The sequence below is a fragment of the Cupressus sempervirens genome, chromosome 5 (genome assembly GCF_028749045.1).
Source record: "Cupressus sempervirens isolate cs-2001-9-10 chromosome 5, ASM2874904v1, whole genome shotgun sequence".
NCBI classification, from domain to species: Eukaryota; Viridiplantae; Streptophyta; class Pinopsida; order Cupressales; family Cupressaceae; genus Cupressus; species Cupressus sempervirens.
Genome location: NC_143122.1, coordinates 818,188,082 through 818,210,631, shown reverse-complemented (window position 1 = coordinate 818,210,631; position 22,550 = coordinate 818,188,082). Strand labels below are relative to the sequence as shown.

General features: G+C 35.0%; 1 protein-coding gene across 2 annotated transcripts; it reads left to right on the top strand.

Moving 5' to 3' along the window:
- Positions 1 to 14,097: 14,097 nt before the first annotated feature.
- Positions 14,098 to 18,349, top strand: LOC149558414 (UDP-glucose 6-dehydrogenase 3). Of its 2 annotated transcripts, none has more exons than XM_089832653.1 (4): positions 14,098 to 14,246; positions 14,434 to 14,526; positions 14,667 to 14,721; positions 16,489 to 18,349. In XM_089832653.1, exon 4 carries the CDS (start codon positions 16,495 to 16,497, stop codon positions 17,935 to 17,937), a length of 1,443 nt encoding a protein of 480 aa, XP_089688779.1. In that variant the 5' UTR covers positions 14,098 to 14,246; positions 14,434 to 14,526; positions 14,667 to 14,721; positions 16,489 to 16,494; the 3' UTR covers positions 17,938 to 18,349. The 2 variants fall into 2 exon arrangements, with proteins under 2 accessions (XP_089688779.1, XP_089688778.1); XM_089832652.1 differs by having other exon boundaries at positions 16,486 to 18,349.
- The last annotated feature ends 4,201 nt before the right edge of the window (positions 18,350 to 22,550 follow it).

Below are 22,550 nucleotides of genomic sequence, written 5' to 3'. Positions count from 1 at the left end.
AACTCAATATTCACAATTCTGACCTCTTGGAAAAACTTGTTTTTGTGGATGGAGCTATGTTATGTGCACAATTACCTAAAATGCTTATTTGTGATTATATCTTTGAGGATCTAGCTAGAGATTGGAAATTGATGCAAGGATGGTGGTGATGATACTTGTTTCTTAACACAAAAGCTCTTAAACTAGGCTAGGCTTCTTCCAAGCCTATCTAAGCATAAAATATGCTATCCCTTTCAATTCTCTAAGGTTAGAGACAAGGTGAATGGCCTATTCCTTGTGCCACTTTCACCTATTCCAATTCTCTCTATCTACACCTTCACAAAATCACACAACAACCCCCTTACACCTCACCACACAACACCTCGATCACCTTGCACCTCCAAGATCTTTATCAACACCATCTCCCTATAAGCTTCTAAAGGAATTAAGTCACTACCAATATAGTACCTTCACTATTCATAAGGTTTTAGACACCTTAGGGACTTCAAAACACCAATACAAATTACTCTATCTCATAGTCTACCTTGGAATGTAGGTTAAAACTCAAATACCTTAAATCATCTACCAATACTAAAAGTAGATTCTAATACCTTTTACTGCACTTTTTTTTTTCAATTCCAAAATTTGAGATTCTGACTTGCTTATTCAAGCATATAATTTGAAGACTTAGGCCTATGCTATTAAGCATGCAATATTCACTCAAACTATGACTCTTAAAAACCTCAATCAACTCTACCAAATGAACTTATATACTTCATTACCTCATTAAAGACTTTCAAATTGCTGATGTTCAGCTCCCAATTATTGAGGCGGTCTTTAAACTATCAAACCCTTGTATTGATGAGAATTTTATTGCTGATTACTATGGTTGGCTTCTAAGCTCCAATATCCTACCTTTCATTCTCTTTCAAATGCTTATTTAGTATCTTATGAACAAAAGCAATCTCCCAACAAGCATGCAGACCACACACCAACTTCTATCACATTTTCTTTATTTTCAAATTGTTGATTCATTGTTAATGTATGCAGTAGCAAGTAACTTGTTGATTTATGGGCATCTCCCTTACAAGGAACAAGTTAAGGTGTTAAGTTAGTAAGAGGAAAAACTAGAACAACCATGGGAACCATTAATACCTTCCACTATCTCCATGAATGAGAATGTGCAATCATTATGACACCATATTCTGAAAAAATTATAGAATTTACTATCCAAACAGTAAGTAATGTATTCCTGGTAATAATATTTAATGATAACATACAAATGTTCTATCAACCACAGAATAATTATCCTCTTCACCATAAATAGGAAACTTTAAAGATCAGCATAACCACGAATTCCTAAGAGAGGATAGAAGGATTGTAATCTAAATGCCAATATAGCAACAATATTACACCAAAATACTGATTTCCATTTCACAACTATATACAAAACACTTCGTTTCGCTTCTCCACAAATTATCCCCTTCACTTTATATCTCTCTTGATATGAGATTACATTTATTTATACCATAACATGACTCTTTACCTTCCTAAGAAGCTCTAACAATATGAATGACTATTCATCTTCTACACTTTCTCAATTTTACACAATTTGCTGAGTGCACTTTTTAACAATTTTACACATTTTCCATATTTTGCATTTTTAAGTTCTAATATACTTTCCTAGGTACCTTAAAAGGTTTATCATCATCTTATAACATCTTAATGCTATCATATATTCCATTTATGCCTTTGCATGGCATTTTTCCACTTTTTATTCACTATGACTCATAACACTTAAAACATGAAATTGGTCAACATGACCTTAATTTGAACACCTAATAACATGATATGAAACAACTAATTCATAATCTATCAAGACTCAAACCATACTAAATAAGATTCAAGATTCCATGGGGGATGGTCAAAGTGCCCTACACCACAAATTATTGTTAAAGACATGGAATTTAAACAAAAATATTACGTTGATGGATGTCTTTGGTTGCCAAGGTGTAGGATGGTACAAAGTTGCCAAGGTGTAGGATGGTGCAAAGTTGAGAAGAAATGATGGTGGCACTTATTCATCAAACCTTGTATATAAATTTTTTTAAAGATCTCATTACAACCAACTAACTATAAAATAGTCAAAGAGAAGAGTAGACATGATTGTAGTCAGTGGATTTTACATTTGGCATTTGAATTTTTGAGGAGTTTGAAGGCATTTTTAGAATAAGAATAAACAAAAATTAGATTTTGGACAAAATTCAAGACTTTAAAAATCATAAATTCAAGCCTAAAGAGGTGTAAACTTGCAGATCTAGGAAAGAAAATTAGAATATAAGGAAATATCACACAAGTATTAAATTCGTTAACTCAAATTCTATTTCTACTCTTAGCATTTCATTTCATTTCATGCGGTAGAGAATTTTTAAGCACATACTTGATGATAAGAATAGATGACCACCAGTCCATCCTACTCTCCTACTACACGAATATTGAGTTGTCGAGAGAGATAGAACCAAACCTTGTAGTTAGACAAAGAAGTTGTTCTAAGACATTGTTTTCATTTAAATTGTTCTATTGTTATGAAATGGGTAGATGTTCACTATCATTTGTCAAGATTTGAATTTTGATCTTTAATTGCTAGTAATTTGGTGGATAAATTCTCTGTATAGCTAGGTAGTATGTTAGTTAATTTGAAGATGCTACTAAAATAATAATGTTTCTCACAAGTTGAAATCAACTTGAAAGAAGAGGGAAACCAAGATTATGGATTCCAACAGGAGAGTTGCCTTAGTCTTGGTAGTCAAGATTTAGGAGCATGCAGATGGTCTAGATTCTAGTGAGAGGCATTTCAACAAGCTTGGCTACAAGTAAGAGATTTGAAGATAAATGAATTTGTTCAAGACTAAATGATGACCTTTGATTTCCATAAGAGTGCATAAATACTAAATCATTACCAACCGGATAGTAGTTTTGTAGTTTGAATGTCATTGGTCATTGGTCATGCTAATGTCATTGGTCAAGTTGATCACATTAGGCTCCAGCAAACTTGGGTCTCAATTAGGCTTTATGGACACTAGCCCTTAACTAGGGCAAATAGGGCAAATAAGACCCAAGATGCAAGGTCAATTGGACTTTAGGTGCCATTATAAGGCAAAGGGCCAAATTGAACCAAGGGGTCAAAAATGAGCAATATAGGTGATTTTTCAAGGCAAAAAGGATTTTTATGTTTCTTAGAAGGTTATAAAGGTCCTTAGAGTCATTAGGTTAAGTTTTAGGCATCTAGGAGTTAAAATGTCAAAAATTGCAAAAATGCTGACAACTTTGTAGGAGTTTGGAAATTGGTGAATGGCTAAGCATTTGGAAATAAGTTATTTTAGTGTTGCCAAACCTTTTCCAAGTTCTAGAAATGGAATCAAGTAAAAAATGTAAAAAATGCACTTTTTGTGCAAAGTTGCATTGTTGAAAGTTGTAAAAGTTGCTCAAATTTGCAACTTAGTGGAACAAGGGTCATGGGATTGAACTGTTTGTTTTGTTAGCTCTGGGTGGTCGGGTAAACCCTAGTGCCAAGCTTGTCCCATCCCATTGAGCACTCAAATGTTCTCAGGCACAACAAATCAAAATGTCCCTAAGGGTCACTAAATGCCATAGGGCAGCGATATTTGACAGGGCATATCTCGGAGCTCGTGCAAACTATGGATTTGATTCTAGTTCCTATAAAACCATATTGAAAAAACCTACAATAACCTCTCTTTCTTTTTGGAGATCTTACTCTGTCTTGATTTTGTGATGCCATCTCGAGTGATGTTGAAACTTGTAGTGTTGGCTAGTACAAAATTGCCAACTGCCAAATCTCTCTCACCTTTCATCGTGGGATCAAACTGTTTATTTTGTTAGCTCCGAGTGGTCGGGTAAACCCTATCCCCAAGCTCATCCTGTCTCGTTGAGCACTCAAATGTTCTCAGGCATGTCGAACCGAAACATCCCTAAGGGTCACTAAATGCCATAGGGCAACAATCTTTGATAGGGCATATCTCAAAGCTTGTATGAGGTATGGATGCAATTCTAGATCCTATAAGACCATGTTGTAGAGACCTATAATAACCTCTCTCACTTTTTGGAGATTTTACTCTATTTTGATTTTGCGATGCCATCTCGGGTGATGTTGAAACTTGTAGTTGTTGGCCAGTACAAAGTTACCAACTGCCTAATCTCTCTCACCTTTCATTGTGGGATCAAACTGTCTATTCCATTAGGTCCAATTGATCGAGTGAACCCTACCCCCAAGCTCATCCTATCTCATTGAGAACTCAAATGTTCTCAAGCACAACGAACTGAAATGTCCCTAAGGGTCACTAAATTCCATAGGGCAGTGATTTTTGATGGGGCATATCTCAGAGCTCGTGCGAGGTATGAATACGATTCTAGTTCCTATAGGACCATGTTGTAGAGACCTACAATAACCTCTCTCACTTTTTGTAGATCTTACTCCATTTTGATTTTGTGATACCATCTTGGGTCATTCTAAAACTTGTAGTGTTAGCCAGTACAAAGTTGCCAACTGCCAAATCTCTCTCACTTTTTGTCGTGGGATTGAACTGTCTATTCTGTTAGCTCTAGTGGCCAAGTAAACCCTATCCCTAAGCTTTTCCCTTCCTGTTGAGTACTCGAATGTTCTCGGGCACGCCGAACCAAAATGTCCCTAAGGGTCACTAAATGCCATAGGGCAGCAATCTTTGATGGGGCATATCTTGGAGCTTATACAAGGTATGGATAAGATTCTAGTTTCTATAGGAGCATATTACAGAGATCTACAATAATCTCTTTCTCTTTTTGGAGATCTTACTCTATTTTTATTTTGCGACGCCATCTTGGATGATGCTAAAACTTGTAGTGTTAGCCAGTACAAAGTTGTCAACTGCCAAATCTCTCTCACCTTTTGCCATGGGATCGAACTATCTATTTTGTTAGCGTCAAGTGGCCAGGTAAACCCTATCCCCAACCTCATCTTGTCCCGTTGAGCACTCGAATGTTCTCGGGCACGCCAAACCGAAACATCCCTAAGGATCACTAAATGCCATAGGGTAGCAATCTTTGACGGGGCATATCTTGGAGCTCGTGCAAGGTATGGATGTGATTCTAGTTCCTATAGGACTATGTTGCAAAGACCTACAACAACCTCTCTATTTTTGGAGATCTTACTCCATTTTGATTTTGTGACTCTATCTCGGGTGATGCCGAAACTTGTAGTGTTGGCCAATACAAAGTTGCCAACTACCAAATCTCTCTCACCTTTTGTCATGGGATCAAACTGTCTATTTTGTTAGCTCCAAGTGTCCAAGTAAACTCTATCCCCAACCTTGTGCCATCCCGTTGAGCGCTTGAACGTTCTCAGGCATGCCGAACCGAAACATCCCTAAGGGTCACTAAATGCCATAGGGCAGCGATCTTTGATGGGGCATATCTCGAAGCTCATGTGAGATATGGATGCAATTCTAGTTCCCATAGGACCATGTTGTAGAGACCTACAATAACCTCTCTCTTTTTTTGAAGATCTTACTCTATTTTGATTTTGTGATGCCATCTCGATTGATGTTGAAACTTATAGTGTTGGCTAGTACAAAGTTGCCAACTGCCTAATCTCTCTCACCTTTCGTCGTGGGATCAAACTATCTATTTTGTTAGCTCCAGGTGGCTAGGTAAACACTAGCCCCAACCTCATCCCATTTCGTTGAGCACTCAAAATTCTCAGGCATGCCAAACCAAAATGTCCCTAAGAAAGACTATGGAAAGTGTTACATTTCAAGTAATGATTGGTTGGGATGTACGTCATAGACTAAGGGAGATGATATTCATGAAGGGTTTTAGATAAAAGGCTACTATAATTGTCAAAACAATTTTAATGATAATCAATGCATAAGGTAAAGGCATTACGAAGGAATGAGATCAAAGGAAAATATTCAAGGCAGCAATAGTGAGTGTGATGAACAACTTTTTAAACCTTTGTAGTAGTGTAACTATCAATATCTCTAAAAAAAATTTAAATCTTTATCAAAATGCTAATTTCCATGAAAACAATGGCATTGTATTCAACTTAATATTTATGCTCATTTCTAGGGCTTTGTGGTAGGGTTAAAGAAAGTGGAATTGTTTCCTATGTAGATGGAATAAGTAAAAGAATGTCAAGTGGCAAAGTATGATCGTAACAATCTTTAAAATCATTCTGACTTTTCTTTCAACTAAGCACAATAACAATGATTGATCCAAACAAGTGAAAAAGTACATGTGAGAAGCCTATGTAGTATTTATGTGCAAATGGAATAGAGGTGTCCAATTGAGATCAATGATTGATTAAAGTATAATGAAAAACCTCTTAAAAGCTAGTTTTCTACTATATCACATAGATTACAGTCATATGGTAGAAAGCATGGAGAACCTTTATGGTAGAGGTATATAAGAACTAATTTAATGGATCATATGATAGTGAATTTGACAAATAATAAGACATAGTGAGACAACAATCTTAATAAATCTAGTAATCATGTGTAATAGAATAGAAGACATTTAGTACTATTTATAGTAGGAGTAATAAATTAAAATGTTTCAAGGATCTTTTGACAAAACACCTAGGTTTGTATGTGCAAGATGACTCACAATCAAATACTACAATGGGTTGTAAAGTTGCAAGTTAGTTCATAAAGGGATAACGACGAAGGAACAATCACAATTCTAAAGCTATGAAGAGGAGCTCCAAATGCCATTTAGGTGGTAGGTTGGTAGTTTGAGGAAACTTATTATCTACTCCTATTTTTTCAATGTTGAACTCTATTAGAATAAATTTACAAGTTTCAACTAGCATGAACTAAAAATTCAACAAAGGCTTTCAAACATTTTTCCATACATGTCAATGCACTAGTGATATATGGTGATTTTGAGGCTACGCTATATCAATATATTCTTATATTGTTATGACGAATGGTGATCTAATGAATAAGAACCTAACAAATCTAGAGGTCCAAAGTTGTGTAATTGTCATAGCATTAAGGGTAAGACATTGAAATAGTGAAGTTTTTCCTTTGAAGAATGTGATAGTTATGGCATTATGGCAAGTGTTAAAGAAGATTACAATAGGCACTCCAAAATTCACAGCCTAAATGAGCAAAGCAATTCCAAAAGATGTCAAAATAATGAAGTTCATGGTTGTCTTGTTGGTGATGTGAAAGATGATTTGTATAGTAGACAAAGGGTCAAATTCAAGAAGTTAAAGAACAAAAAGGTTTAGGAAAGTAGTTTGTCACAGATGAACATGGGACATGCATCCCATTATCTTAAAGCACTAGCATAATACACTTTTAAGGATATTAATGCCATGAAAGTAGAGCCTTAAGCCAGGAGACATGGATTGAATGAGGTCAAGCAAGAGATATATGAAAGTTCTTTGTAATAGCTAAAAAACATTAGATACGTGCAGCCTCTATATTCATCATGCATTAGTTATAGTTTGTGACCATGTTTTGAAAGGTTTTGTAAATTTCTTCAAAGATACCTATCTGCTGCCAGTTTTGGAGTTGTTTATCATGAAAGGGTTGTAAGTCTTGTCTCCACCGTGGAAATTCCATGGTCTTCTAGATTTCAGGCTACAAACCTTAATGTATTATATTGTGCAAGAAAGGGCCCCAAAAGTGAGTGCAAAAAATTCTTTGACCAAGTCCTAGGTGAGCTAGGCAATGCCCAGCTAGGGACTATCAGCAAAGAAGGAGTTCTCGAGAGCAAAGCTTGAAGAATGAAGACTTGCCCTTCTGAGGGATTGAAGAGGGGTATGAGGAGGCTCTAACTTGTGGAGGAGGAGTCTTGATGAAGTGTGGAATTTTTCTTAAAAGTGGGGACAATAGGCAGCCAAGAAAACCCTACCAAACCCTCAATTTTGTTATTTTTGTTGTAAAGCCCATACGCACCCTAAGACCCTAAAAATCCTTAAGTATGGGTCCTATGTATAAATTGTTCTCAAGGCTAGAGGTGTTGAAACTCTAAGATAAAGGAGCTATTGGCCCTAGAAATCCAGGTGGAGGCCTAATTAGGGGCTCTCCTTGTAGCCCTTTTGTGAAGAAATCTTGAAATTGGGTACAAACTCATTGTTGTTATCCATTCAAGCACAGTACAAGTGTTCCAATAACACCTTAGGACATCATGGAAACCTTGGTTGGACTGGGGAGTGCTATGGTACCCTAGTAGACCTATAAAATCTTTGGAGGGATATTGTTCCTAAAAGATTAAGGGAGTGATGCTGCAAGTTTGGACCAATTAATCTAGTGAGGAGGTTGGGCAAGGTCAGGGGATGTTCTAAGTAGCAAGAGATCCTATAGACCACATAGGTGTACAGAAAACACCAAGATCTACATATAATATACAAGGTTGCACGAGGACGAGTCTACTTGGGGTACTTAGGGTAAAGGTATGGGTACGGGTACAGGTACAACTATTTTTTATAATAGGGGACAGGGGTACTTGGGTATGTCAAACTTTATTTTTAATTATACTTTTATATTTATAGAAAACTTGAATTTATGAGTCATGGCAATGATTTTTCAAATCAAGAATAGTGATAAAGTTTGCAAATGTAATGTATTGTTTTTAATTTTAGATTTGTTATATGTTTGTAATAATAATTTATGATAAATGTTTAGATGCATAACATAGAAGGCAAGTTTAAACATGAACAAGAAGATCATAAATCATATGACAATGACATATTGCAAATGATAAATTTCTAGCTTTAACACTAAAATTTTTTATTGTTGATCAATATTGTATCAAAGTTTCAAACTGATTAGGTATTGAATTAAGCTTGATAAACAAATAACAGAGAAGGAAAACTTTAAACATGAACAAGATCATAAATCATATGACGATGACATATTGGAAATGATTAGCTTATGCTTAAACACTGATAAAGTTTATTGTTAATCAATATTCTATCAAAGTTTTGAATTGATTAGGTAATGAATAAAGCTTGATAAACAACGAGATAATACACAATCAAAAAATGGAAAAAAAAATCCAAAATCTCAATCAAGGTCCTTAGCTATGATGCTCTCCATTGAGTACCTGGTACTTCGGATATGTGTACCCAGTACTTGGATATGTGGGTATGAGTACCGGGGGTGTCATACATGAAGGAACATATAATATATTATGATAACCAATAATGTCATACATGAACAAACATATAATATAAAATGATAACCAATAATGTCATACATTAACAAACACATAATATATTATGATAACCAATAATGTTGTACATGAACAAACATATCACATATTAACCAATAATGTCATAAGTCTAATAATGTCATGCATCAAATAAATTTCATACATCAAATATAAAATTTCATATATACATCACATGTATATCGAATATGTCCACTGACATAAAATCCAACATATATGTCTGTTGATGCCTATACATGTATGTCTATCAACTATATCTTCTCCTTCCCACAAGGGGAAGGAAACAAATCTCTAGAGGTCTTCAATCGTCATGTGGAGGGAGATGATGGTGATGATGGGGTTTTCCTCACATGCTCACTCGTGCTCTTATTGAGGCTCTTCTCTAACTCGAGTTGATACAAAAAAAGTAGATATGAATAAATAATTATTATACATTGAAATCAAATATATGTACACACAAAATTAATTATTTTCTTACCACCATCATATAGTCACTTTGCAAGTCCACCTCAAAGGCTCGTAGATGATTGGGTGTAACAAGACCTTGCAACAATTCAATCAATATAATCACTTATAAATAACATTAGAAATTTTGATACTAACTATTATAAACAACAACTAAAACCAACAAAATTCTTTCATACCTTAGTCAATGGTTGTGAACTAGCCATAGTTGTAGCCACTCCACGATTGACAAACTGCTGAAGATGAGGACTCCAAATGTCAAGAGTTGCATGTCATACAATACATGTTACATGTAACATGAAACATGAAGCAAATATAATCAAATGAATTAAATTAACATGAAACAAATGTACCTCTACAAAGCTCGTATCACGTCTGGGCTCGGAGTCTGTAGTGAATGTCGACAGTCCTGTAGAGAACTGATGCACATGCATAATTTTTTTGGTCAATCCTTCATATGATTACTTAATAAATATATGTATTAATTTAAATGATTAAATTGATACATACCTCTGGACTCGTCGACGGGATGAAAAATGGGGTCTGGGGATCGCTACTAGGGCCACCAACACTCTGACCCTAAATTTTGAACAATGTCAATACATGGTAATTAATTAGTCATTCACTATACATATGAAATATGATCAAATTAGTTTATTATAATTGTAATTTACCTGTGTGTCAATGCCAAATGTCTCATTCAGGAACTGATCATTCACTAGCCCATCATCCGCACCATCTCCAACACGACTGCCATATGTGCATAAGGATCCACATGATGTGCACATGTGACCACGATATGCAGAAGGCTCCTCCTCAACTAATGGACTTGTGGAATGAATGAGGGTCTACGTCAAAGCACTAATAGTCCCTAGAGTGTTGGCCTCTACACATTCCTTCACAACTGAAGGAATAGTCACATGCTCACCCCGTAGCTTGACCATAGGTGCCCTAACTACATTAGGGTCACAATGTGCCCCCGGCCTCTCAAATGGTGACCCTCAACCTCTACCCTAAGAGTCTAATATATCAAAATAATTGGGGATCTCCCCAAGGACAAACTCACAATGCAATTTCCTTAAAAAATACATGGGGACCTCGTGATTATTGCAAGGAGGGGCATCAAAAACCATCCACCCTCTATCCCAAAAATTATTCCTAATACCATCATGTGTGCACCAATGGATGGGGAACTGTTTAGTTGTCTCTCTAACAGTATCTTGTTCACCGAGCTTTCTAAATAATGCACAAATCCTCCCTTTTGGTATATCTTTTTTTTAACATCTTGATATGATAATTTATTTGCATAATATCTTTTTTGTTCATCCCTCTTAACCTGCCAAATTTCCAACTAACTACTCATAGAAGCTATGTGGATCTTAATGGACTCGAGGGAGGATGCCAATTGAGCTCTCATTGGATTGGTTTGTCCAAAAGCTTTCAACCTACCAATGACTGCTTCTAATTCATTTTTGCCTCTTTCTATTTCAGTTATTATGTTTTCTTGTGTGCCAGGAGGAGGTCTTCCAATTGGTGCAGGTTGCGAAATTTGTTGTTCTTGTTGTGGAGGGTTTTGATTCTCATCTTGTTGAGGGTTTTGGTTTGGATCTTGTTGAGGGTTTTGGTTTTGATCTTCTTGGGGATTTGCCAGTTCATTATTCACATTTCTCGATAAGAAATCAATTGAAATCTAAATAAATAAACAAATTTAAAGAAAAATTGAAAAAAACCTATAAAACAATACCAAAAACATATAAAACAATGCAAAAAGAAGGTTAGACAACATACGGCGTGCTCGTGATCTTGAACTTCGATGGCGAGGAGACATATTGGCAAGTTGGGTGGCGAAAACCTTCAATTTGTTCAGTCTGCATACACTCTATGAGGAGGGGAAGTAGGAAAATGGAGAAAAAATGAATGGGTTGCAAGTATGCAACCCATTTATAAAAATTTGGGTTTTTTAAAAGTGCATACGCACTATAGCACATCCGCACTATTGAAAGTTAGAAAAAAAAAGGGTCTCACCTTTTTGGCACCACAACTTGGTGCACTTACTCGATTAAGGAACTTGGAGTTCAACTTTAGTATATGCCGAGTGATGCTAGTGTCAATCGAGAATCAGTATTGACCAAGCGCCAGTATATGTACCGAACATAAAAGTTAGTAGCAACTAAGTAACCTAGTGATGATTGAGCGTCAGAACATGGTGTTGGCTAAGGGATAACATTTAATAGTTTGTGAGGAAATTGTGATTTCTAGCTGACATAGTTGATTTCTTGGAATATGTAAAGCGTGTTGAAGATAAGGATGGATGACCTAGAGTAACCCTTCATTGGAAGGCCTTCCCCATTATCTCAGAAAGAGATGTAAATACATGGATAGCTAAAATAATTTTGTTTGCCACTCATATTGGTCTAGCCATATATAAGAATCAATTGGTTTAATTCAAGAATTTTATCGAGTTTACTCTTGAACCATATTTATATATATTTGAGGGACACTCCAATGCCAAAAGAAATGCCTAGTTGTATAGCGATAAAAAATGTGTTTCTTCATGCCAATCACTAAAAACCTAAGGAGGATGAGAGCTAGGGTAGGCCACAATAAGCTTAGTTTTGTGTAAGACGAAATAGCTCCATAATATGTAATGCATGTGTCATTTATTAAACCATTTTTTTATTAAAAATATGCTATCATCAACTAAGTAATAACTAAGAGCTTTTACAATGCTTGGCAAAGATACCACAAATAAGTTTTGTGGAGAATACATGTTGAAAAATATAACCATGAGCATTAGTTACAAGCCTAAATAAATATGGAGTAAGAGCGCAAACTTGGTTGATAAACTTTTCCAATGGAATTCTAGGATAGAGGGTTCCATTGACAACAATTTTGGCATTGACATAAATAAGTAACACATTAATTTTCTCAAAGCTAAACCAATCTAACATTTTAAAGATGAATGAATAAAAAATTTGATCGTAGGATTTTATCACTATCTAGTTTACAATTAGAACATCTTGGAATTTTGTTGAGCTCACTCAACCTTTTCCCAAACAAGAACAAGAGTGTAAGGATGAATCTCCCTCTAAGGAAGTCAATTTCCTCAGGTCAATCAATGTCTTGAATAATTTGTGAATATTCATGAATAACAATTTTAGATATGATTTTGTAAAAAGTATTGCGAAAGGTAATAGGTTGTCATCCACTAGTAGTATCTTCTTTCTTACCTTTAGAATATATTTAATCAAATCTCTAATCTAGAAATCCAATTTCAATTACTTCAAGATACATATTGTAGAAGTCCTAATGAATACAAGACCAAAGAACCTAATAAAACTCTATGATAAACTATTGCTTCCAAGACCTTTTTCTAATAGCTCCTATGATCATCAAGAACTTCGAGTTCAACTTTACTCTGGGATAATTTATCATCCTACCTCTCTCTCTTCTCAATTGTTGGTGGACTAAAAGTAGAGCTTAAAGACAAAATATCAAATTCAATGCACTCAACGTCAAGCTCATCAACTTATTAGCAATCAGAATTTTGGAATGCTTCAAGAACTTCAATCTCTTATCCAAATTTTGCATAAGAATTATTTTAGATTGTGATTTTCTATGTGTGTATACATTCGTTATCTGTATAGCCTATTGTTTCTCCATATTGATGATTATTGTCTATGCCTCATTACTATTGCTACTATATTATGTCAATGTTTGTATTATGTGAATGTTGTATAATCATTCTCTACTCTCTTGCTTTTCTTTTTGAACTACTTTTGTATTTTATAATTTGCAATGGCATACCCTATAATGTTTTGTCAATCTCTTCCATGAAAAAAACAAAGGTGGTCAAGGAAATCACCGAATTTTCTGGGTATGAAGCCAACCCCACTCAAACAAACTTTCATTAAAATAGACTATAGTTACAAAATTAGTTACAACCCAATGTCATTTATTCAAAACAAATAGCTCACTCGAAGCATTCCATATGCCGACTACCGATAACATGGGCATAAAGCCGTCTTATACGTGTAGACTCCTTCAGCATAAATATAGTCAAAAAGTAAGCACTTGCAATTTCACTCTTGGCACGTATTTTGTCAAACCATCGGTAATAAATCTATTTTGTACGACTTAAACCACGACAAAGAGTTGATTGCGGAAAACAAATAAATAAATAACGTAAGCCATGATTATAAATTAATCATTTTAAAAACAAAGAAAATTCTTCCTTTGTCTTCAAGTTCAAATAAAAGCGACAACTCTTAGGTATCGGAAAGGTAAGCTTAGTTGGCCCAGTTTTATCATGTTTACCGCCCGTAATTAGCGGATAAGTAAAAGTAATTTGCCATTCCAACAAATACAATTACCGGGAGGATACAGGGCTTATTTATAGGCTCTCAATGCATTAACGGTAAGATCGGAAGGAGCTAACTAATCGTTTTCAAATCGCCCCTCCGCTTTGCTCACGATCGTGGATTTTCGGTACGCACCAATTATTTGAATACTGGATTAGGGTTTTAGAGGTTCTTTTTGGATCCGATTTCGTTATCTGCCGACTCCAGGTAATTTCTGGCTAGTTTTCACTTTTATTTCTGACATTCGGAAGCAACTGTTCAAAAATGGAGTAAAATAGGTCGTCTTATGATCAATTGACTGTTTCCGCGGGCGGCTGTGATTGGTTGACGGTTTTTCTTACATACGCGTTAAATTTAATTAATGTAGAATATTCTCTTTGATTATTTGCGGTAGGGTCTTGCCGTAGCTGCCGGGGTTGGGTTCTCAAAGCAGAGTGAAGATATTTAAGGAACGCGGGGTGTGAAGTCTAGACGCGCTTCTCATAGAGTAAGTTTTTCCATAAGGTTCTGTTTGCCCAGGAAGGGTGAGGAGTCGTCAATTCTCTGATTCTTGCATTAGATCTCGCGTTTCAGTAGATTGGAGAGTGAGGCATCAGGTGAATTTGACGTTTTTCCGGCATTTGACAGGTTTCTTGGTGGAGATCTGTCGCAATTTGTGTTTTTGAGTGGAATTTCATAGCAGGTATGTTGCATTTTAAAATTTTCCCACGTCTTTACGTTTGAACAATTCGGATCTGACTGCGTTGGCTTGGAAATAGCTTTTAGTGAAAAGTTTAGCTTTAGTTTGTTGAGTTCGTCGGATTTGTATATTTTTTCCGCTTGAGATTGTGATGCCGACGATATAGACTGATTTATTATTTCTGAGATCTGTTGCTTAGAAGCTTAAATCATCATGTTTTAAGCTGCATTTGCACATAAAGTTACGCTAGTGAAGGAGACTGTTAAAGTTTCAGATCTCCGTTGTTCAAGATTACATCGTGTCACTTTAGGCGTTTATGCATTTCAATTTGGGATATTGGACGGATTTGTGAAATAGTGGAAGCATCTCTGTCATTCAAAGCTCAAATCGCCCTAGCTTATTGCATTTGTAATTACGCAACTTAATCTTCCGAGATCTCTCTGTTTTACAAGGTTAAATCATCTCATCTTAGGTCTTTTACTTTTTAAATTATGTCATGGAAGAGAACTCAAATTCCGCGGGTACAGTCTTTAATCGTGCACTTGCACATAAAATGGCGCACTGATGAAAATTCGAAAAATTGTTTAGATATCTCTGTTTTACAAGTTCTCTGTCACCACTTGAAATTCTTCTTCGGAAGGAACTTCTGGAAATATGTTCAATTACATTTTTCGCGCGTTTATGTTGTCATAAATCTGCTGAATTGTCCTATTGGCGAAAATAAAGATATACTTTTTCAGATCTGTCTGTTTCGAAAGCTTAAACCCTGCTGTGCTTGTCTTATATCTGCTGACGAAGGATAATTTAGAAATTCTGTTTGGATCCCTCTGTTCTGCGGGCTTGGTTTGCTTCAATTTCGTAAATTTTATTTTTCTCTAGTTTTCGCAATTGGAGCGAAATAGGCAAGCCTTGTCATTCTAATTTGGTTGCGTTTGCTCTTGAAACTAAGCAACTGAAGAAAATTTGATTTTTCTTGAATAAGATCAGTCAAAACTGTTTTGCTTTGGGTGTTTGTTTGCACCTAAAATTCTGCTACTGAATGAACTTCTGAAAATGAAGTTTGGATCTCATTCAAAACTGTCTTGATTTGAATGTTTGCACCTAAAATTTCCACCAAATGATTTTGTTTGGATCTCAGTTTTATAAGTTCACATTTTGTTTATTTCAATGCATTATCACTCAAATCTTCTACGACCCTTTAAAAATTAAAATATACTGTTTGTTCTGTTGATCAAGTAGCCTTACTTCAGATGCACTTGCACTTGATTATGTTTTAAGGAACGATTGAACAGTTTTCCTGATATCCCTGTTCCAAATCATCTGAATTTTTGTCCACTTCTGCATAGGATAGTTTTTTAAACCAGCGGGATTCTGAAACATTCTGCTTTTCAAGCTCGAAATGCCTTTATTTTAGGCGTCTTTTGCCTGATCTAGTGCTGCAACAGACTTTTAAGACCTCTCTTGTTTATTGACATTTCTCTGTAAGGTTTTCAAACCCGAATATGCTTATGTTGTTGTCCCGTCTGGATCCATGATCTGCATCCTATGCTATTTTACATATTCATGTACTGATCTTCGTGGATGTATAATTTTGTATATGGAGTTCTATGTGCTTCTTTGATCAACTTTACATTATGTGTTTCTTTTCTCACCCAGGAGATTGGCATTAGCCTCGGATTTTTGTTTATTTTAATATTAACCTACCATTCCTTGATCAATTATGCTTCTTGAAGTATACTAAACATTCTTGATACTGTGGTTCTTCAGCAGGTAAAGATGGTGAAAATCTGCTGCCTTGGAGCTGGATATGTCGGGGGGCCAACAATGGCTGTCATTGCCTTAAAATGCCCTGCCATTGAAGTTGCTGTTGTAGACATCTCCACAGCTCGAATTGCTGCCTGGAATAGTGACCAGCTTCCCATTTATGAACCAGGTCTTGATGATGTTGTCAAAAGCTGCAGAGGAAGAAATCTGTTTTTCAGTACTGATCTAGAAAAGCATGTCATGGAGGCAGATATTATCTTTGTCTCAGTCAATACACCAACGAAGACCCGAGGCCTTGGGGCTGGAAAGGCTGCAGATCTGACCTACTGGGAGAGTGCTGCTCGAATGATTGCAGATGTTTCCAAGTCTGACAAAATTGTTGTGGAGAAGTCTACTGTACCAGTGAAAACAGCAGAGGCAATTGAAAAAATTCTGATGCATAACAGCAAGGGAATAAACTTCCAGATTCTTTCAAACCCAGAGTTTCTAGCCGAAGGGACTGCAATTGAAGATCTTTTCAAGCCAGACCGTGTCCTCATTGGAGGTAGGGAGACTCCTGAAGGGCAGAAAGCAGTTCAAGCCTTAAAAGCTGTTTATGCAAACTGGGTTCCGGAAGATAGGATCATCACAACAAATTTATGGTCTGCTGAAATTTCAAAACTCGCTGCAAATGCATTTTTGGCCCAGAGAATTTCATCTGTGAATGCAATTTCGGCTCTGTGTGAAGCAACTGGTGCAGATGTTACTGAAGTTGCTTATGCTGTTGGCAAAGATTCAAGGATTGGTCCAAAGTTCTTGAATGCTAGTGTTGGTTTTGGTGGCTCATGTTTCCAGAAGGATATCTTGAACTTGGTTTATATCTGCGAGTGCAATGGACTTCCAGAGGTAGCAAACTACTGGAAGCAGGTTATTAAGATTAATGACTATCAGAAAACAAGATTTGTGAACCGTGTAGTTTCCTCCATGTTCAATACAGTTTCAGGAAAGAAGGTTGCCATTCTTGGTTTTGCATTCAAGAAGGATACTGGTGATACTCGAGAAACTCCTGCAATTGATGTATGCAAGGGACTTCTTGGTGACAGAGCAAACATTAGCATATATGATCCCCAAGTAACAGAGGATCAGATTCAGAGGGATCTATCCATGAACAAATTTGATTGGGATCATCCTATTCATCTGCAACCAATGAGTCCTTCATCCATCAAGCAAGTTACTGTTGTTTGGGATGCATATGAGGCTACAAAGGATGCTCATGGAGTGTGCATTCTGACAGAATGGGACGAGTTCAAAAGTTTGGACTATCAGAAGATCTATGATAACATGCAGAAACCTGCTTTCATTTTTGATGGGCGTAACATTGTTGATGTGCAGAAGCTGAGGGATATTGGTTTCATTGTTTACTCTATTGGTAAGCCTCTAGATCCATGGGTGAAAGACCTCCCTGCAATAGCATAAAAAGATTGAAAGTATTTCTCTTTCTTCCAAGGCTGACATGGATTATGGAAGAGAAACTCTCCGAAGGTGATTAGTCATACCAGATTCTAAGAGATCATGGCAATGGATTTTACTTTTCACATTAGGCGGATGGTATTCTATATCTTTGATTATTTGTGGGAGAACCAATTCTATTTTAGAACCAGGATGGGATTGGTAGTGCCTTTAGCACATCATTTTTATTAAGTAGAATTGAATATTTTTAGAGGATCCTGTCAGAGCAGGTTTAGGGCTTCATCTTCTAGCTCATTCAAATAATATTGTTTCTTATGGGTTTGACATAAGCCCAAATGGTTTTTCCGTATTTTTTTTAAAGATCTAAGCTCCTGACATTATTTCTTGAAGTTTAATACATAACTGCATGTTACTGAGATCTCAAACTTGTATTAGTTGATGCTCCTTGTTTGTGTTTTTCAGTTCTGGATTTCTACACCTTGGTCAGTTCTAAATAATGGAACATCTGCCTGGATGCTTCATTTGTTTAACTTGTCATGACAATTATTGATTATTATGCTTTCCAAACCAACATACACGTTTGATTATTGTTTACACTTGAAATTTTCTTTGGAGGGATGTCTACATATAACATTTTTTCAGTTTAAGCAGCAGTTTGATAGAAATATGCCTTAACAATTCTACTTCTAAGCTTCACTTTTGAGTTTGCCTGCTCTGGAAACTATGAGCTATTTGAACTAAGTGTTTTTTCAGATGTGTCACTCTATTGCTTGGGAGTTTTGTCCACCTCATATAGTTTGCGTATTTTACCTTTTTATTTTTAATCATATTTATCGAAGTCAAGTTTTTGTTTTGGATGAATCTTGGATTTCCTGATCGTAGTTACCATTATTCTTGAGGATTTAACAGCATGGTTTCAATTCAATTTCCATCAAACCCACATTTCCAGCATGGTTATTAACTTATAAGCGAGGAGTGATTACAGCTTTGTCATTTACCACTTGGAAGTTTGATCTGTGGGGTCATTTCTTCTTTTTTTTAAATTGTTTCTGTGATCTCTAACCTAAATGCATGTAAAATTTCATATTATACCTAATTGGGATCTTTTCTTTAAGCTCTACTTTTAGAAAGACACTCAATTCTTGAAGAATGGTTGCCTTTACGTGTATTGTTGTGCCAGTTTGTTGACTTCGTTGGAAAAAAATAAAATAGTACTAATCCTTTAGTCATTTCTCCTGTTTACCTGTTCAAGATTTCTCAAGTTTCCATTGTAAATTGTCTCTCTTTTATTTTACCCTGAAGTATGTTCTTTTGGATGCTGATTTGGTCCAAAAATAGGTAATGGTTGCCTTTACGTGTATTGTTGTGCCAGTTTGTTGACTTCGGTGGAAAAAATAGTACTAATCCTTTTGTCATTTCTCCTCTTTACCTGTTCAAGATTTCTCAAGTTTCCATTGTAAATTGTCTCTCTTTTATTTTCCCCTAAAGTATGTTCTTTTGGATGCTGATTTGGTCCAAAAATAGGTTACTTCAATTTCTTGAATGCTAAAACCAAAATGTTTTTGTCGTTTATCCTGTTCACTTAATCAAGATTCTCACTTGTTCTTAGCTTTTCTGTCCATTGTAAATTGTCCAGCTTTTCTTTGAAAGGGTGATCTTTTGAATGCTGGGCTGTTCTTGTACTCGTTTACTTCAATCTTTTGAATGCTAAATTAGTTCATACAATTTAGAGTAATCAAAGAGGATGATTCTTTGGAATGATGATTGGTCAAACACTATGTACCTTAAAAAGCAATAATACATGAGGATGAGCTTTTGCATAGAATATTCTAGCCAATTTTAAAAATCAGCAACGAACATTTTGGTCATGTAGATCCAAAGATCGTCTACTAATATGAATTTGTGTTAGTGGAGATGTTAGTCATGAGAGATGGATTCGCGTGAATCACTACTCATGAAACACGTGTCAATAATTTGACTCAAAAACTACACAGTGAAATTCTGATAGTAATATCATAATTTGACTTGCTGTGGAAAATATCTCCTATTTATCAAATGATGAGCTTAATGGGTTTTCTAATGAATGGTTCATAAGACACAACACTTGATTAAGATTTTGCAAATGGGCGTTTACAAGCAGAGTGGGTTTAACCATGAAAGAAACTCCATGCTCAAACTGAAGTAGTACTGAAATCATAAAACATAGATCAATGAATTTAACTCAAAAACTACATAATAATATCATAATAAATAAAATTGTTTGTTCACTTAATCAAAATTCTCAAGTTCTTAGCTTTTCTCTCCATTGTAAATTGTCTAACTTAATCTTTGGATGATCTTTTGAATGCTGAGCTGAATTCATATCAGTTTACTTCAAACTTTTGAAAATGCTAAATTGGTTCATACAATGTAGAGTAATTAAAGAGGACGATTCTTTGGAATGTGGAGTTGGTCAATACTCTGTACCTTAAAAATCAATAAATCACAAGGATGAGCTTTTGCATGTCAAGTTGAACTATACTACGTGCATAGAATGTTTTAGCATGCAGATCCAAAGATCATATACTAACATGATTGGTGTTTTAGGAAAGACGATTGTCCCTTTCTTTGATATGGAAAATGTAATGAATATCTTTGATCTGACACTACCCGAAGTTGTTGAACATTAATTTGTTTCATGCATTGACCTTTGTCTTTAGAACGCGCAATTTGGGCAGAGATTTCGTTTTGAATATTTAGGCAGTGTTTTGGGAGGGTTGGAGAATCCACTTGAATTTTTTCCCAATTGTGTCAAGCAGACCATCGGTGTAACAAGGAAGAGTCTTACGTATCAGTCTGCCAAAGGAGAGCCTTGGAAGAACTCTTTAGTAGCAGACTGCCCTCCCCACTATTCCGGAGTGGTACTATTTTTTAAGGAAAATACTTCACATTGAAAGAAAAAAAATAGTTCATTAATATAAAATAAAAACTGGTGCATTAAAGTACTTTAATATAATTAATTCGTTTAATATTTAATTATGTAACATATATTTAGTTGTAATCATAGTGTAACATATCTTTAAATAGAATCTTTAAATCAACCATGTATTAGTACAATTTATGAATGAGCTGGTTTCACATTTTAAATATAGGTATTTAAAGCTATTACATGATAATTGAATTTCAGACATTGATGGTTGAATTATTTATTAATATTTAATAAATACATCTAAATATTATTATATCAATGATTTAGTTAGAATTGTTAACTTTATATGTTATTCAACATCATTACATCAATAATTCAATTGTATATATCAACTTTATATCATATTTATTATATATTTTTAAACATCATTATATCATCAATTTAATTATAAACATAAATATCCTACTTTGTAAGAAACCTACTCTATCAATAATTTGTAGGAAAGATCTATCACTTGTACTCTATTCCAACATAGTACATAGTCAATCCAAACAATCACAATATTATATTTATTGAGGATTCATATATGATAGATATTTTTTTAAATGAAGACTTAAAAGGTTCAAATTAACAAACTAATCAATGCAAAAAGATATATCTTTTATATTAATTAATTAATAGTAATATTAATTATATCTTTTATAATAATTAATTAATTAATACTAATGTTTTTATAAGTGAAGGAATTTCAATTCTATATTTGAAAGTAAAGTAGAAGGATGTATGTGAATTTAGAAGAATTGATATCATATTAAAGATAATTGTGAAGTCATTTGGAAGGAGGAAAGTATTGTGTTTGTAATTATGTAAATGAAAATGTAAATTTTCTCAAATAATGATACTTGTGGAATTGTTTATTTATTTTTATAAACAGGCTGAAGCCATTGATTAAAATAGTAAAAGCTTCTAAGATAACTCGAGAGGCATTGGGAGGACGGAATTGGGTAGAAGTCCTTCAGTTTTGCATGTCATTTGGAAGATACAATGTGCAAGTAAACAACAACCAAACCACCAAACAACTCCTAGTCTACTTTGTTAATATGTTAGTTCGTAATATGATAAAACTACAAATATGGAATTTGTCATTTTTAAAAAAAATATAGATTAAAAGGAGATAAGAGCACTAAGAACTATCATTAACTGATGCAGTGCAGGACAAGAGAATCACCAAAGGAGATGTCCTAGCCCCCAGCTATACAACCACATAGTGGAAACACAATACCAAGAAACAATAATGCAAGATCTGATACCAACTCACAGTAATTTGTTCATAAATATAATTGATTACATGTAATATGCTCAGCTATAAGGCCTTCCAGGTTAGGGTCAAATACAAATAGCAAATTACAAAATTAGTTCTGCAAGATCCAACAAGATCCAATTTACAACCAATCTCAGCTAGTCCAGATACCCAACTAGATAAGAACACCAATGTAGTGACCCTTACCAACAAGCCACTAAAAAACCCTAAATTTAATACACTGCTGAAAGTATATTGCTGAATTAAGAAATTGTTCTGCTTAAATAACTGATGTAAAATAGTGCCAATGTATTCATTCAATGATCACCAAAATGTTTTTACATATGATATGCAATTTTCAGCACTGAAACATTACAACATGGCACATTACAGACAAACCCTAACTATCTG